The sequence below is a fragment of the Cinclus cinclus genome, chromosome 5 (genome assembly GCF_963662255.1).
Source record: "Cinclus cinclus chromosome 5, bCinCin1.1, whole genome shotgun sequence".
In the NCBI taxonomy this organism is placed as follows: domain Eukaryota; kingdom Metazoa; phylum Chordata; class Aves; order Passeriformes; family Cinclidae; genus Cinclus; species Cinclus cinclus.
The window spans coordinates 28,058,725-28,072,132 of record NC_085050.1 but is presented as its reverse complement, the minus strand read 5'-3'; the positions used below and the strand labels follow the sequence as shown (position 1 = coordinate 28,072,132).

General features: G+C 35.8%; 1 protein-coding gene across 1 annotated transcript in view; it reads left to right on the top strand.

Annotated features, from left to right (window-relative positions):
- The window catches only part of DLC1 (DLC1 Rho GTPase activating protein), a 200,499-nt gene that overhangs the window by 32,028 nt on the left and 155,063 nt on the right, over positions 1 to 13,408 (top strand). The window contains exons 2-3 of the mRNA XM_062492811.1: positions 4,988 to 5,137; positions 7,644 to 7,784. Of these exons, the coding sequence (XP_062348795.1) occupies positions 4,988 to 5,137; positions 7,644 to 7,784 (291 nt within the window). The remainder of the gene's footprint in view (positions 1 to 4,987; positions 5,138 to 7,643; positions 7,785 to 13,408) is intronic.

The following is a 13,408-nucleotide window of genomic DNA, read 5'->3' as shown; positions in this document are numbered from 1 at the left end:
GAGAAGAAAAGCTATTCTCTCAACAGCAAGTGTGAATGTGGTGGTGAATAGCTGCAGGAATATATGAGCCTGTGTCCTCACCTGTGGTGTGTACCCCAGTGTCTGCCTATGCTATTTGTTCCATTTTCAGTCTGTTCTACATACGTGTTTAAACGTGATTTATAATAGTAACCTTACTGGTTTTTTTCTGGTGTCTAGGCCTTGTGTCTATGTCAAAAAGGAGTAGAATGCCTTACCTTGTGTTTTAATGTTCTCTGTCTGCAATCCCTCCTATAATGAATAGGACTCTAATAATAGAATCATGGAGTGGTTTGTGTTGGAAGGGACCTTTAAGATCCTCTAGTTCCAAAACTCCTGTCATGGGCACATATATGATAGAGTATAGCATAAAATTTAAAGATAAAATTCTTAGGTATTCTTCAAAGTTTTTGAACTCTGCAGTCCAATGTCAAAGAATTAAAATTACAATTTATTTGCATATCTGCTACTAAAAAATCATCAGACTAATTTCAAAACTGCATATTTTTCATTCTTCATTTGTTTCTTCCCATGAAAACCTTTATAGTATTAAATCAGTAATACATAATAAAATTATCTCCTTTTTTTCAAAAACAAGGTATTTTTAGCAAGTAAAGACAAGAGTAAGTAATTTAATACCATCTGAAATATATAGCACTAATATAAGATTTTAACTCAGTCCAGCTTTTCCTATAAATGATCCACCAGGCAAATCTCAGACAGCTTTTCCTATAAATGATCCTTTTCTTTTGTGGGTACTCCAGCTCACATTGTCAATTGTGTAAAAATTTTGCCTCTAAAATCCAAGTTTTCCTTTTCAAAGCAATAATGAGCATCTTGACAAAAGAGTGTCGGGAAGGAGGTGCTGCCCTGATGGCCCTAGCAGGGGGATGTTTAGAGTGGGATTCTCTCCCCTCCTTAACCCCAGAGGACTGCACTGACTCTGAGAGGGTCTGCTCAGTCTGGGAATCAGCAGATGCTTTCAAAGGGAGAACCTACAGGGGAGGGAGAAATTACTCAATGCCCCCGAGGCTATCAAGAGAGAGAACAAACTTAGTTTTGAGTACCATTTTTTTCTGTACAAAATTTTTGCTATGAAAATTAAATAGGTTTTAACTTAACAGTCTTTTCAGAAGGTACCCTTTGCTTCAGCTCTACTCAGCCAAAAGAGCTATGTGGGAGAAGGGACTGCAGTAGGGACTGTGTGTATGATGTAAAGCAGTGACTAGAGGTGAAAGGCAAAAAGACACTTGGAGAAATATAGGGTTTAAAACAGCAAGGAAGTGAAATGCATCCAGTTCCATTTTGCCATACCTGGATAAAACAGAATGGATGTATCAAATCCAAATTTAGGGTTGTACCCTTTAATTAGTTTCTTCTGTTTGAGTCGGTTAAAGTAATTTTAATGTATTGCTAATATGGGTAGGAAATTCTTCAAACCATAAATAAAAAGGTAGGGGTGAGTTCTTTCTAGACATACTCTGATTAATGCTGCTTTCATAAAGAGTTTTTACTCATCGAGTGTTCAAAATAAAAATTATAACATTATGTGCAGAGAACATTATATTCAGAAATTGCCAGGTCTTCTCACATGTTGCACAAGGCAACTTGGTAGTAAAAAGACAAACAAGCACTTGAAAACATGGGAGTACATAAGGGAAAAATGTTGTGTTATTCTTGTCAATAATGATATGAGCTCCAAATTCACAAAAGTGACTAAAAAACCTGGCTAAATCCCATTTACAGGCATGTTCTCAAAAATGTTTTCATTCTATTAACATTGTTTGCTGATGATAGCAACAGGACTTGTAGACCTTTTTCGTTGTAAAAACATTTGGAGCTTGATAATTTAGGCATAATTCAGGCATCCTTCATTCTAGGAAGAGTTACAACGTTTTCTGTTCTAAACACATGGATATATTCAAATTTAACTAGCTTCTTTATCACACCAGTGAGGATACAAATTACAAGAAATATTGTTTTTTTCAGTTCATGACCTAAACTATTTCCTCCTTGAGTGGAGATATGTTAAAACAAAATCTCCAGATAAATAACATCTAGAATTTGACCTACTGTTTATATATGTGATGCATGCCTGGATTGCCCTATGCAAATGCCTTAAGGCAGAAATTAAAGCTGTAAGGGCTTTCTTTGACCAGACACCTTCTAATGCCCAAGTTTTGACTTCATAATGGTAAAGGTAGTATTTCTGTATCATTCTATAAGTGTAACTTATATTTTTTGCATTCTAATTTGGAAAGCAAATAGCTATCATTGGGAAACAAAGTGAAAGACTGGAAGCAAAGGCTGTACTGTGTTTCCAAAAGAAACCAAATTAATTGCTAATACGTTGCTGGCTGCAGATCGTGTCATACTTCAGTCAAAAAATCTCAGAATATACACAAAGGGGAGATACAAAAAAGATAGAAATGTTCTAAAACTCTTGGAAATTTATTGGAGACTATCAAGGCTAAAACAGTCTATACACAAATGAATCTTATAGTAATATTTATTTTATTTGTTGTGATGAATTTACAACTGAAGATTAGCCTTTTTTTATGTCTTAATTTTTTTGCATAATGCTTGGACTCGCATGTATACAAATTGATATTGCCCCAGCAAAACAAGTTTTTAGTAAGTTGTACAAGCAGAAACTCTAGTTAAAATGTTATATTTCTCATGTTGATGTGAACAGCAGCCAGAACCACAAAGCTAGGACATCTAAACAGAATAGCTAAATTCCATAATGATAATATTATTGTTTTCTGAAAGTAGTATTTCTCTGCAAAGCCAGCATGTTGTGTCAAGCCTGAGTTTCACTTTGAGTAATATTTTGCAGCCTCTTCATTTCAGCAGGTTCTTTTCCAGCATCTCAATCTGCTACATACAAAGCAAGTTTGTATTATTTTGTCAGGATGAATCAAAAAAATTTCTAAGGGGAAAGTCCAGATTTCTTTTTTTTTCTTTTTTTTTTTTCTTTTAGTGAAATGCCTCAAATCTTGGGTGAATGCCCATATCTTTCTAGCCTGGGAAGGAAAAAGAAAATTTAAAAAAAAGACCATAAAACAAGCAAACAAAAATCTCCACCCAGCCTTCACCACTTCTTCTGTTGTGGTGTGGCAGTGAGTTTCTGGTTTTTAAGTCAAGTGTAAATTTTAGGTTGATTAGCCTTTACAGTGGATTGTTTCCAAGCAAAACCAATAGAAATAAAAACACAGTGAGGAGACTGTGTAGGAAGCTAGTTTAGTACCAGCACTGGAATTCTCTGGATGTGTAAACTGGCAGCAGTCTTGCTCACCATGGCAAACATGGCCCATGCCACAAAGGAGTTCATGTCTACTCCGTTAGCAGACACTCAGCTGTCCCCCTGGGCTTTCTGTACCCATACAGATTAGATGAAGTAACTGTTCTGACATTTGTAAGCCTCAGGTGTCAATTTAACATCAGTTAAAATGAAGATCTGTGCAGTGGCAGTGAATCATTTGTGTTTTCAATTTGAAAGAAAGTGTAACTTAACCCATTTTGGTGATTTCTAAGGTATTTTGAGGTGATAGTCTCTCACCATCACTCTAAACTCTGTTCATATTCATCAGGGGATCCTGCAAATTCAACAGCTTTTTTAGAAACCCAATGCAAAATATCAAGTTATAATACAAAATTAAATACACAGTTTCTTTGAGTTTGACCTTTACACAGTACATTGTTGATAACCGTGCTATGGACTGACAGATTTGTATTTCTACTTTTCTAAGGTTTGGTTAAGTAACCATCACATCTGTCTTCACCTAAAGATCATGTAGACTATGGTTTATATGACTATTTTATCTGTACATATCATTTAATTCTATCAGGAATCATCTAATTCATGTTTTGCAATGCCTTTGAAGCAGTCTATGAAAATCTTGCTAAGGGAATCCCAGCAAAAGTAGTCTCTTGAGTCTCAAGAGTGGTCTCTTTTCAGTAGCCTGAAAAACAGTTGAGTGACTATAAAATAAAAGGCCAGTTTGGACACTTATATTGCCTACTTGGGAACAACGATGCAATTTTAACATCTTTGCATCCATTTCTTGAGAAAGATTTATAAAAATATTATTTCAAGTGATTTAATGGAACTTCGTACTTTCTAAGTTTAAATTACAAAAATCCATACGGTAACTAGTAGTGGTTTTCATAGTCCTGAATTTTGAGGCAGACTAGTTATCTAACATTTATGTTAAGTCTATATAAAAGAGAAAAGGAGGAATTCCTTGACAGCATTATTTAGTCCGTCTAATTGAAGGTCTTGCCTTGAGTTGCACTTTTAAGGATCTGCTCTGCCTTCTTTGTCTGTGGAGTATAGAGAAATTAGCTGCAAAAACTAGGTGTTTGAGGCTGTGATGTGAATACCCTCTCATCCTACTCTCCAGTCAGAGATGCTGTGTTCCGTATTACCCAGATGTACCTCATGTATATCAAGAATTTCCAACCAAGAGAGAAATCTCTACTACAAATTAACAAAACAGTTACACTAATGAGTTCCACAAAGAAAAGAAGTTGGGGTTCTCCTCAGCTGGAAAATGGCCACTCTGAACTTGTCTTCTGTTTCCATCACAGATTAACCTTCCTCATTTGTACTTGTACAATCAAGTTAGTTTATTTGGGATTAATATTTTGAGGGGTGTTTAGAACCCATAGTTTTTTTAAAAGTATGTGTATCCAAGTAATGATGCAGTTATTCCAAATGATTATACTTTTAAAAAAATCTAATTTCTATAATGGATGTATATTAAGTATTGATATAAAATATTTTCCCAGCAGTACATCAATACTCAGTAAGCTGGTTACACAAAGCAGTATTTTTTTTAAATATTTCTGCTTATTATTTAGTGTGCTTTCCTAGCAAATTAAGAAACAGAGCCTTCATAATCTAAGGTTATTCTTTCCAACTAATACAATTTCAGATTTATCAGTTGTATTTTCTGTTCCATAGGAAATCACAGAAGATCGGGATCGTTCACGACTGGATTCAATGGTGCTGTTAATCATGAAACTGGACCAACTTGACCAGGACATTGAAAATGCTCTCAGTGCAGGCTCTTCCCCATCCAGCACCCCGACATACAAACGGAGGCACATACCTGTAAGCCAGTTAGGTCAATTTTTTATTATTATTCTAAATAGAATCTTCTTTCGCTTCATCTTTTTCTTTCAGTCCCCACATTTTTTCAGCTCCTTGGTTTAGAATTGAGACTCTTTTTGTAATGAAATTGACTTGTTTGTTATATATATATTTTTTTTGAAGGAAATAATATTGGCATCCATTATTTCTTTTTGGCATCCTTTCATAAATGAGAGCTTCAGAACTCCCAGTTACAACAAAGGGAGATCGACAAGATTCAGAAAATGACTGGATCTCTAATTATCACCTACTGTAAATGCAGAGTCAGCACACCCTCAGGGTCACACCAGTCTCAGAGCATGAGTATGTGTCATTTGACATTATGTAGAACCGAAAGTAAGTCTGAGCTACAGGTCTTGTTTTTCTGCTAGGGGAAGGCAAAAAGTCCTTAGTCATTCCAAGTAAGATTCTGGGCAGAACTTGAATTATTTAAAGTAGGGGGTTTTTATTCACTTAAAAGGATCATTCTTTGCCGAGAGTAATCCAAAAGAAGATGGGACAGCTCACAGACATGACCAATGCATTCTTTTTTTTCTGTAGTGTTTACACATGTAACTCTGAAGAACATGAAATGTCTGATCCAAGGTACTCTTGTGCAGGCTTCCTGTTAATTTCACCCACATGTGCTCCAGCTGTTTTTCAATGCAAGAAACATGAGAAACACTGCCCCAAGATCTCTAGACTAGTATTCATATAATTTGTTATGGTTAGTGATGTTTTCTTTTAAATAGCAAGGAGTTTTTCCTTTGAAAGCCAGGCTTCATTATTGCTAAGTGAGTGGTCTGTAGGTGAGAAAAGCTGTATTTCACTGGGTTTGGTCAGCTGAAAATTACATAATATGTCATTTTTAGAGGAAATCACATTATTTCACTTTTCATCATTAAACATTTTCCCAGAGAATATCAATGTTCTCAAAGTATCTCCTTAAACATTGATGACATAGGAAACCTAAAATACAAGGTTGACACCTGTTCTCTGTATCTCACCTATCCATGCCAGCACTTCAGCTAATTTCTTACAGCAATAAAGGGAGTGGAGGCAAGGTGTGTAAGTAACCCTGCCTGATAATCAGATGTGGTACCTGTCCCCCTGCTGCAAAGCAGCCCTGCAGAAAGACAGCTTGCCTCAAACGTGGAATATATGCTATCCATGGATAATGATTTCCTAGGAATTTTTGAACCATTGATTGTTGCGGAGACAGAAGGCCAAACGATCTGGTTTTCAAGACATATAGGTATCGAGTTCGGGCTCATATTTATTTTATAGTAAGAAATCATTTGAATATGATGTAAAAACCTGAGTAAGGCAGCAGGGATCATGGTTCTGCCCTGTGGCAGCATAGCTCTGCTAACCAGAAACTTCTGAGAGAAGCTGTAGCCAAAACGACTGCTACAGAGGCTGCTCCATGGCTCTGCTGCATTTCCCAGTGCTTCACACTGCAGATAACTCACTGACAGGAAATACCTGACTCAAATGCAAGGTCCTACCTAGAGTCCAGCTTTCTCCCTAACTTCTGACCCTTTCAGAACACCACACATTCATGTACATGACATAGAGGCACCTGTCTAAATGGCAGCTTTGGCTTGGCAGACCAGAGACTTTATTGGAAATAATGAATCAAAGGATGCTGTATCTTTTCAGTTTAGGAGCAAAGCCCCTGAGATGACTCTGCCTATATTTCACCCATTCTAGGAACCTGGCATTACGAAACTGAGGCTTTGTCTGCATAAAGTTTTCTGGGATTAAGAGTTCAGGAGATTTTTTTGCGTGCTGTGTAACTTTATTCATGCAGGCTGCACCTCAGCTAATAACCCGGACAGTATATGGCTGCTTCTACACATAGCCAGGTCTGTGCCAGACATGTCACAATTTATCTGCAAACAGCATAATCCCTTGCCCTCACCCTATGCAGTAAATCAAGCATATGCTAAATTTTTACTTCCTCAACAATAAAACATACTGTATATCTTCTTTTTATTCTCAGAAAGAGGAATGTAATCAGTGTCGTTAAAAGTAAGGGTATTTTAACCAGAAATGGTATTTGGCTGATAAGTGTCTGGTGATTCAAAAAAAACTAAGGAGCTGTACCTCTGAATTGTATAAACTGCTGGATGGTGAAGTCATTTCATCTGTGTAATGGCTTACAGATGTTCACTAGCTTGCCGTGCTGCAGAGACACAAGGTGGGAGCACACAGGAAATACTGAATATCGGAGGAAAATGTCAAACTTCTACAGCCCTTAACTGATTTTTCTTACCTTGTATTCTACATTTTAGGGGAATTATGGCTCTGATGCTAGCAGTGATTTATAATTTCAGAACAGCAGCTAATGCAAAACAACACATTGAAAAAGACAGCAAGAAAATGTATTTAAACAAGCTTGCCTAAATATTTCCATTATTTAGCAGAAATATGATTTTATTTCACATTCATGTTTACTAAAGAGACTTGCAATATTTTTCTGCAGGATGTTGAATCTGGTTCTGAAAGCGGAGTGGATGTTGCTTCAGTAAATCACTCACAAACAAATTTGTCTTCTAATATCCATGCTCCTGACCTAACATCTCCCTCTTCAGTAGCCAGCTCTGGAGCAAAACCAAAGGCCGGGGTGAGTACAAAGGTTATATTTTTTAAAACTTCTTTCATGATTCAAGATTGGAAGGGAAAGAAAAAAAAATGCTATTCATGACTTGGATTGTACAACAGAATGTGTGTGACACTGAGGAAAAAAAGTGCAAGTGGTCCTAACGGGTCATTATAGTGACAAATAATATTAGAAGTTTCACATTTAAAAACACACTATTAACAGCTGATAATTGAAATAAGCTGAGTTTTTATATGAAAAAATAATTTAAAGGAGCTATGCTGTTTATGAAGATAAGTTTTTCTGAAGTGATATCACTCAGAACATTTTCCAAATCTCGTTAAGGATGCTGCCAGAGAAAAATTGTTGCTGATTTATGATGTCCAAACCCAGTCCTCCTAGTCCTCTTGAAGGTCCCTGCTACCCTACTGATCTGAGAATGTCATTCTAAGGCAAAATTTGGCAAGGGGTTCCAGATGCTTAGGATCAGAGGGGAACCTCTGAGGAAGCAGACACTTTTCTGCCAGTCCCAGTGCATGCTAGGTGGTGAGGAAGGGCTGGCCTGAGAGCTCAGATATGGCAAGGAACCTCCTTCTATATTCATTCATAGATACACAGAACTATGAGAAGCATGGCTCTCTCTTTTGGTGTTTCCCATCTTTTGAAGAACTCTTCTTCATAATGCTGCAGTCTTCAGCCTGTGCAGAAATGCTCAGATGTCCTAGAAACTCCTGGCATACTATCTGTTCCCTCTTGAACTTGCTGTTTCCACTGCCTCAAGAAGCACAGAAATCTAGACCTCTAAGTTTTGCCTATGCTGAATAGTCTTAGCATAACTCCTACTCCATCTGTTCACTTTTTGAAATGCCTCTGGTTACCAGTCTAGCAGAAAATCTGGGATAAAATATTAAAATAAAAAGTGTAACTGGCATAAATATAGGTTTAGAGCAACTCTATAAAAAGTAAAATAGAGGCCACCTGTCATTTACTGGACTGCAATAATAGCAAGTTAACTAATGCCTTTGATTGTGACTAACAGAAGTTCTAATAAACATTTACATTTGGGATTGTTCACTTGTACAAAAATAAATTCACTTGTAATTTATCATCAGTGCATAACTATAGCAAATAGAGAGCTCTGCACTCTGTCACTGAATACATAGCAGCACAAATTCTCAAATAAGTACATATGTTATGCTGGAAGGTAATAGTCCATTTCACCAGATCCTGACAAGCACAAAGAAATTTTTTCCCTTTTTAAGGTATCAAATGTCCCTATTAAATCTTGGGTTCTCTGATAGTATTTGGGGAACTTTTAACACCTGGCTTTGCAGAAACGTGGGTCACTTCCTGGGACTTAGAGATGTGTTAATAAAGCTTCAGCAAGTTTTGTTGTTATGTTTTGTTTTGTTTTGTTTTTTTTACTTTTGCTGTGATGACCATGCTGAACATATATGCAAATGTTATTTATGATATAATTTTATAATTCTTTGTAAGTTAAGCTACATTTTCTCCAAATACAAATCTTTTTGAAAGTTTTGCAGTCAGCTACTCCTCAGACCCTCTAGCAATCCATGTAGTGATCTCCTCTGAAAATCCACAATGTGGTGTTCTTCTATAAAGGAAACTGTAGTTTTTGGGGTTTGGGGAATTTTTCTTTTGTTTTTGCTTCTTTAGTTTTGATTTGGATTTTGTTTGGGGATTTTTCTGTCAGACTACCTATAGGAATAAAATTATTCTGCACTTGAAACTCAGTGAGCTACTTTTTAATGGTAATGGACCATTTCAAAGATTTTACTCCCTTTCTGAAGTTTGTAACTGCAGATCTCCAAGGATTCCAGATACTTAGTCTCCAAGGACAACTTCTTTTGTTGTGTTTATTAATAGTATGTAAACAGGAGTGCAAGAGTGATTAGTTATACTATGGAATGATTTGTAGTATTTTTAAATAAACTATAGCAAACAGTTGACTGCATCAAAGTCAGACTGTAAAGTTAAACCCCACCTCATATGCAGACCTGGGTAGTGGGAATACCAAGGCAGGGCAGGGAGGCATGCCTTTGGATCCAGTTCCTGATAAAGAACTTGTGAAAGTTATTAACTGCACAGTTAATTTCTCATTATTATATATTATGATATAGCTCATAAATAGAAAGTATGTGTACAGACAAACCATGCCCATTCATGTTCATTCAGCTTTATACAGATTTAAAACAATTTCAAACAGTGTCACAATGTGTTGGGATATCCATAAGCACAATTTGGTTTGATAGTCCTAGTGAAAATTATTCATTCCTTGGTTTATGAAAAGCAGAATATTTTAAATATTCATGAGAATATTTTATAAAATGTTAAACAAGGATTGTATTTAAAATTCAGCTTCAATTAGAATTTTCTCTGCAAATTAATAATAGACATTATTTTAAATAAAATTAAGGTTATGTGTGCATATTTTCATGCACAAGTAATTTAACATTTCACGAAGGTTCACTTCTGGATAGTCAAACCCATTCCAGTCAGTGTGAATGCCTATGTACAGTGCATATCCACAAGCACACACCTGCATACTGACACACACAGAGAACTCCTTACTGAATGCAGGCATGACAAGGAAGAACAGGATTCTCCACAGAGCATTATGGAAAGACCTCTCTGATTCTGCAGGGTGCAGCATGAAGGCCTTTGATATGCAGATATACTTGATATTTCAGGCTTGTGAGAAACATACAGCTGTACAACCTCCAGCCTAAATTTAGGATGCAACTATCTCATGGTCAAGGTAAAACAGCATCATGTGACCAATAGGATGTTTGAGCCATAAATTATACATGTTTGGAAAGGTGCTTATATCCTTGCAAAAATAAGGATTCTTGTGACTGAAAAGATGTATGTCCTACATAATTTAGGATGGGATAGTCAGAAATGGTTTTGGCATCCTTATGTTACTTATGTTTACGGAGTAAAAAAAAAAAATCATGCTTCTATAATTAGCACATCTTTATATTCTGGGGTTTATTAATCAGTCTCCGAAACAAAGATTTTTTTTGTATATTAACATTTGAGGATATACACTTGGCTAGCATTAATCACATGAGAGTTGGAATCAGGTTAAAAAAATAAGAAATCCACAGTCTTTTGCCCAGCAGCCATGAGAAACACTGGAAAAGGGGAGTGGCTTGTCTGGATTTGGAGAGAAAGGAATGAAAATATTCTACATGTCATTGCCTTCTACAAAACAATTCTGTATATCTGTTCTATTAAAATATTCTTAACAATAAAGACCAGAAATCATTTTTTTAAATGTGGTTTTATTATTCTAAAAACAATATGGGACTACAGTACTTATTAGTAACTAAACGCAAGTTAGCATATCCTTCTCCAGTGCCCAGTTAAAAGCTAACCAGTTACAGAGAACTTAAATCAATTATCATTTTCCTTTTTTTCTTTTATTTCCTCCATACAAAAATTGGTTACAGGACAGCAGCAACTTTGGCCTAAAAGTTGTGGCCAAAATTTGTTCCTTGAACATCTGCTCTGCAAAGCCTGTTTATTTTCTGTACAGGTGAAAAAACCCAGCTGTTATCATTTTCTACTCCTTGTCTTGCCAGTCTTATCCCTCCTCCTTCAACAGAGTCCAAGTTACCTTAATCACACTGTACAAAGGTAATCAGGCATCTATTACCACCAGAATAGCTGGTACCTAGGAGCAGATTGTTTTTCAGATTAGCTATAATGACTCATTTAAGATGCATCCAATTCTCAAAGTGATTTAAGACATCATTTGTGCCTGCAAGTATAAAATTACCTGGTCTAGCTGAGCACTGGAATGGGCTTCAGGCATAGCTGCTGGTAACACTGAAGCCTTGGATGAGCTCAGGAGTCCACTTTCACAAAACTTGTTCCTGGACTGGGACAAAAACTTGTATTGTCTTGATTACAGAGTTGCAAACTTTTAATTTATATACACTAAAATAATTTAACCAAATATGCTTTTGTTTCAGAATCATAGCTAGTTTAAAATTTGGGCTTTTTAAAGAAAGCCAAATCATTTTGTGAAAAATAGTTTTGAGATTTGTAGATTAAGAAAGAGTTCAAGTTTCTTGCTTCTTAACTAAATTGTTTTTAATTATGAAAGTAGATAGAAGTTATTGTAAGTGCAAGGAAACCTTTATTTCAAATCAAATATTAATGATGGAGAATTATCAAATTATTTGAAGGGTTTGAAATGTTTACACATCGTACCACATTAGGTTGTACAGTAAATTCAGCAAACTATGAGGTATAAAAACACATACAGAATATGTCAGTGTCTTTGTGCTGACAAATCTTTAGTAGTCATGCAATTGAAAGGTGAGAGATTTTGGTCTCTGAATAATCCTCTTATGCTATAATTGCTTATTTATCAAAGTCCTCATGTAACTTTTCTAAATTTTGCTGCCATTTTAGTATTCCTTGAATTCTTGCTTTACTCATTCAGGCAAAACTGAAAGCTAATCTGGTAAGCATCAAGGAGAAAAACGCTTACTGTACAACATTAATTCAAATCCTGTTTCTTTAAAACTTGATGATTTTTATGAATACAGGATGAGCCAAGTCTTCTCAGAACCTAATCAAATTGATTGATTTAGTATTGTCTTTCATATCTATGTTTAAAAGAAAGTGTTTTAGAAAACAAGGTAAGGGAATTAATTGTGAAATTAACTTTTCACACAATCATAATTTCATTTGAATTCTAGCAGCCTGTTATTTTACCCCACAAAAAGAAAAATACCGTGAAGTGACATTTGCCAATAATGTATAAGAAAACAGAAGGATTATGCCACATTTGTTATATGAACTTCTCAAAAATTTTCTTGGACCCTGTCTTGTTTCTTGTTCTCCAAAGGAATCTCTATTCTGTTTTAAGCATCTCTTCCTATGTCAATCCTAAATATACTTATGTACTTACTTAATCTCAAATGAAATGAGAGAGCTTTTTGTTCTGTGTTCTTTTTTCTTTTTTTTCCTTTTTTTTTTTTTTCAATGAGCAAGCTACTCCTACAATTTGAAGCAAAATCACTGAATCCAGTTATGGCATCTTTGACAGGTGTCACTTTTCCTTTGGTCAGGGACACTGTCTCTCTCTCTCCCCCACTTTTTTCTCCCTCAGTATTGAATCGTGACTGACCAATGTAAATTCACAATGCAAAGAAAGGTTTGCAATTTTATAGAGGTACAACATGACCCAGGAAATACATGCATTGGGCTGTCTGCTCCCGGTTCCAAGTTCTATCCCAACAAAATATTGGTAATCTAAGTAAACACACAGCTTCTGAAGTGTAAAGCATGAAGACTTCTGAGACTTGCCAAAATGTCAAGTTGTGCATTTACATTGCTGTTTCTTCTTGCAACTTGTTTATTTCAGCCGTGCTTATATACTGGGGTTTTTTTCTTATATTTTCTGGTTTTTTGTAGAGTTCTTGACACTGTCTTCAACACTTTCTCCATCTGGCTATGTTTGATAACATTTTTTTATAAACTGAAGAAAAAGTTTATGACTTCTTCAGCGGTAACATCACTAATTGATTGTGCTGTTGGAAATGTCAAGCATATTTTTTCACTGTATGCTGCCACCTGGTGTCTTGCTCTTTTAGATGAGGGGCACTGCA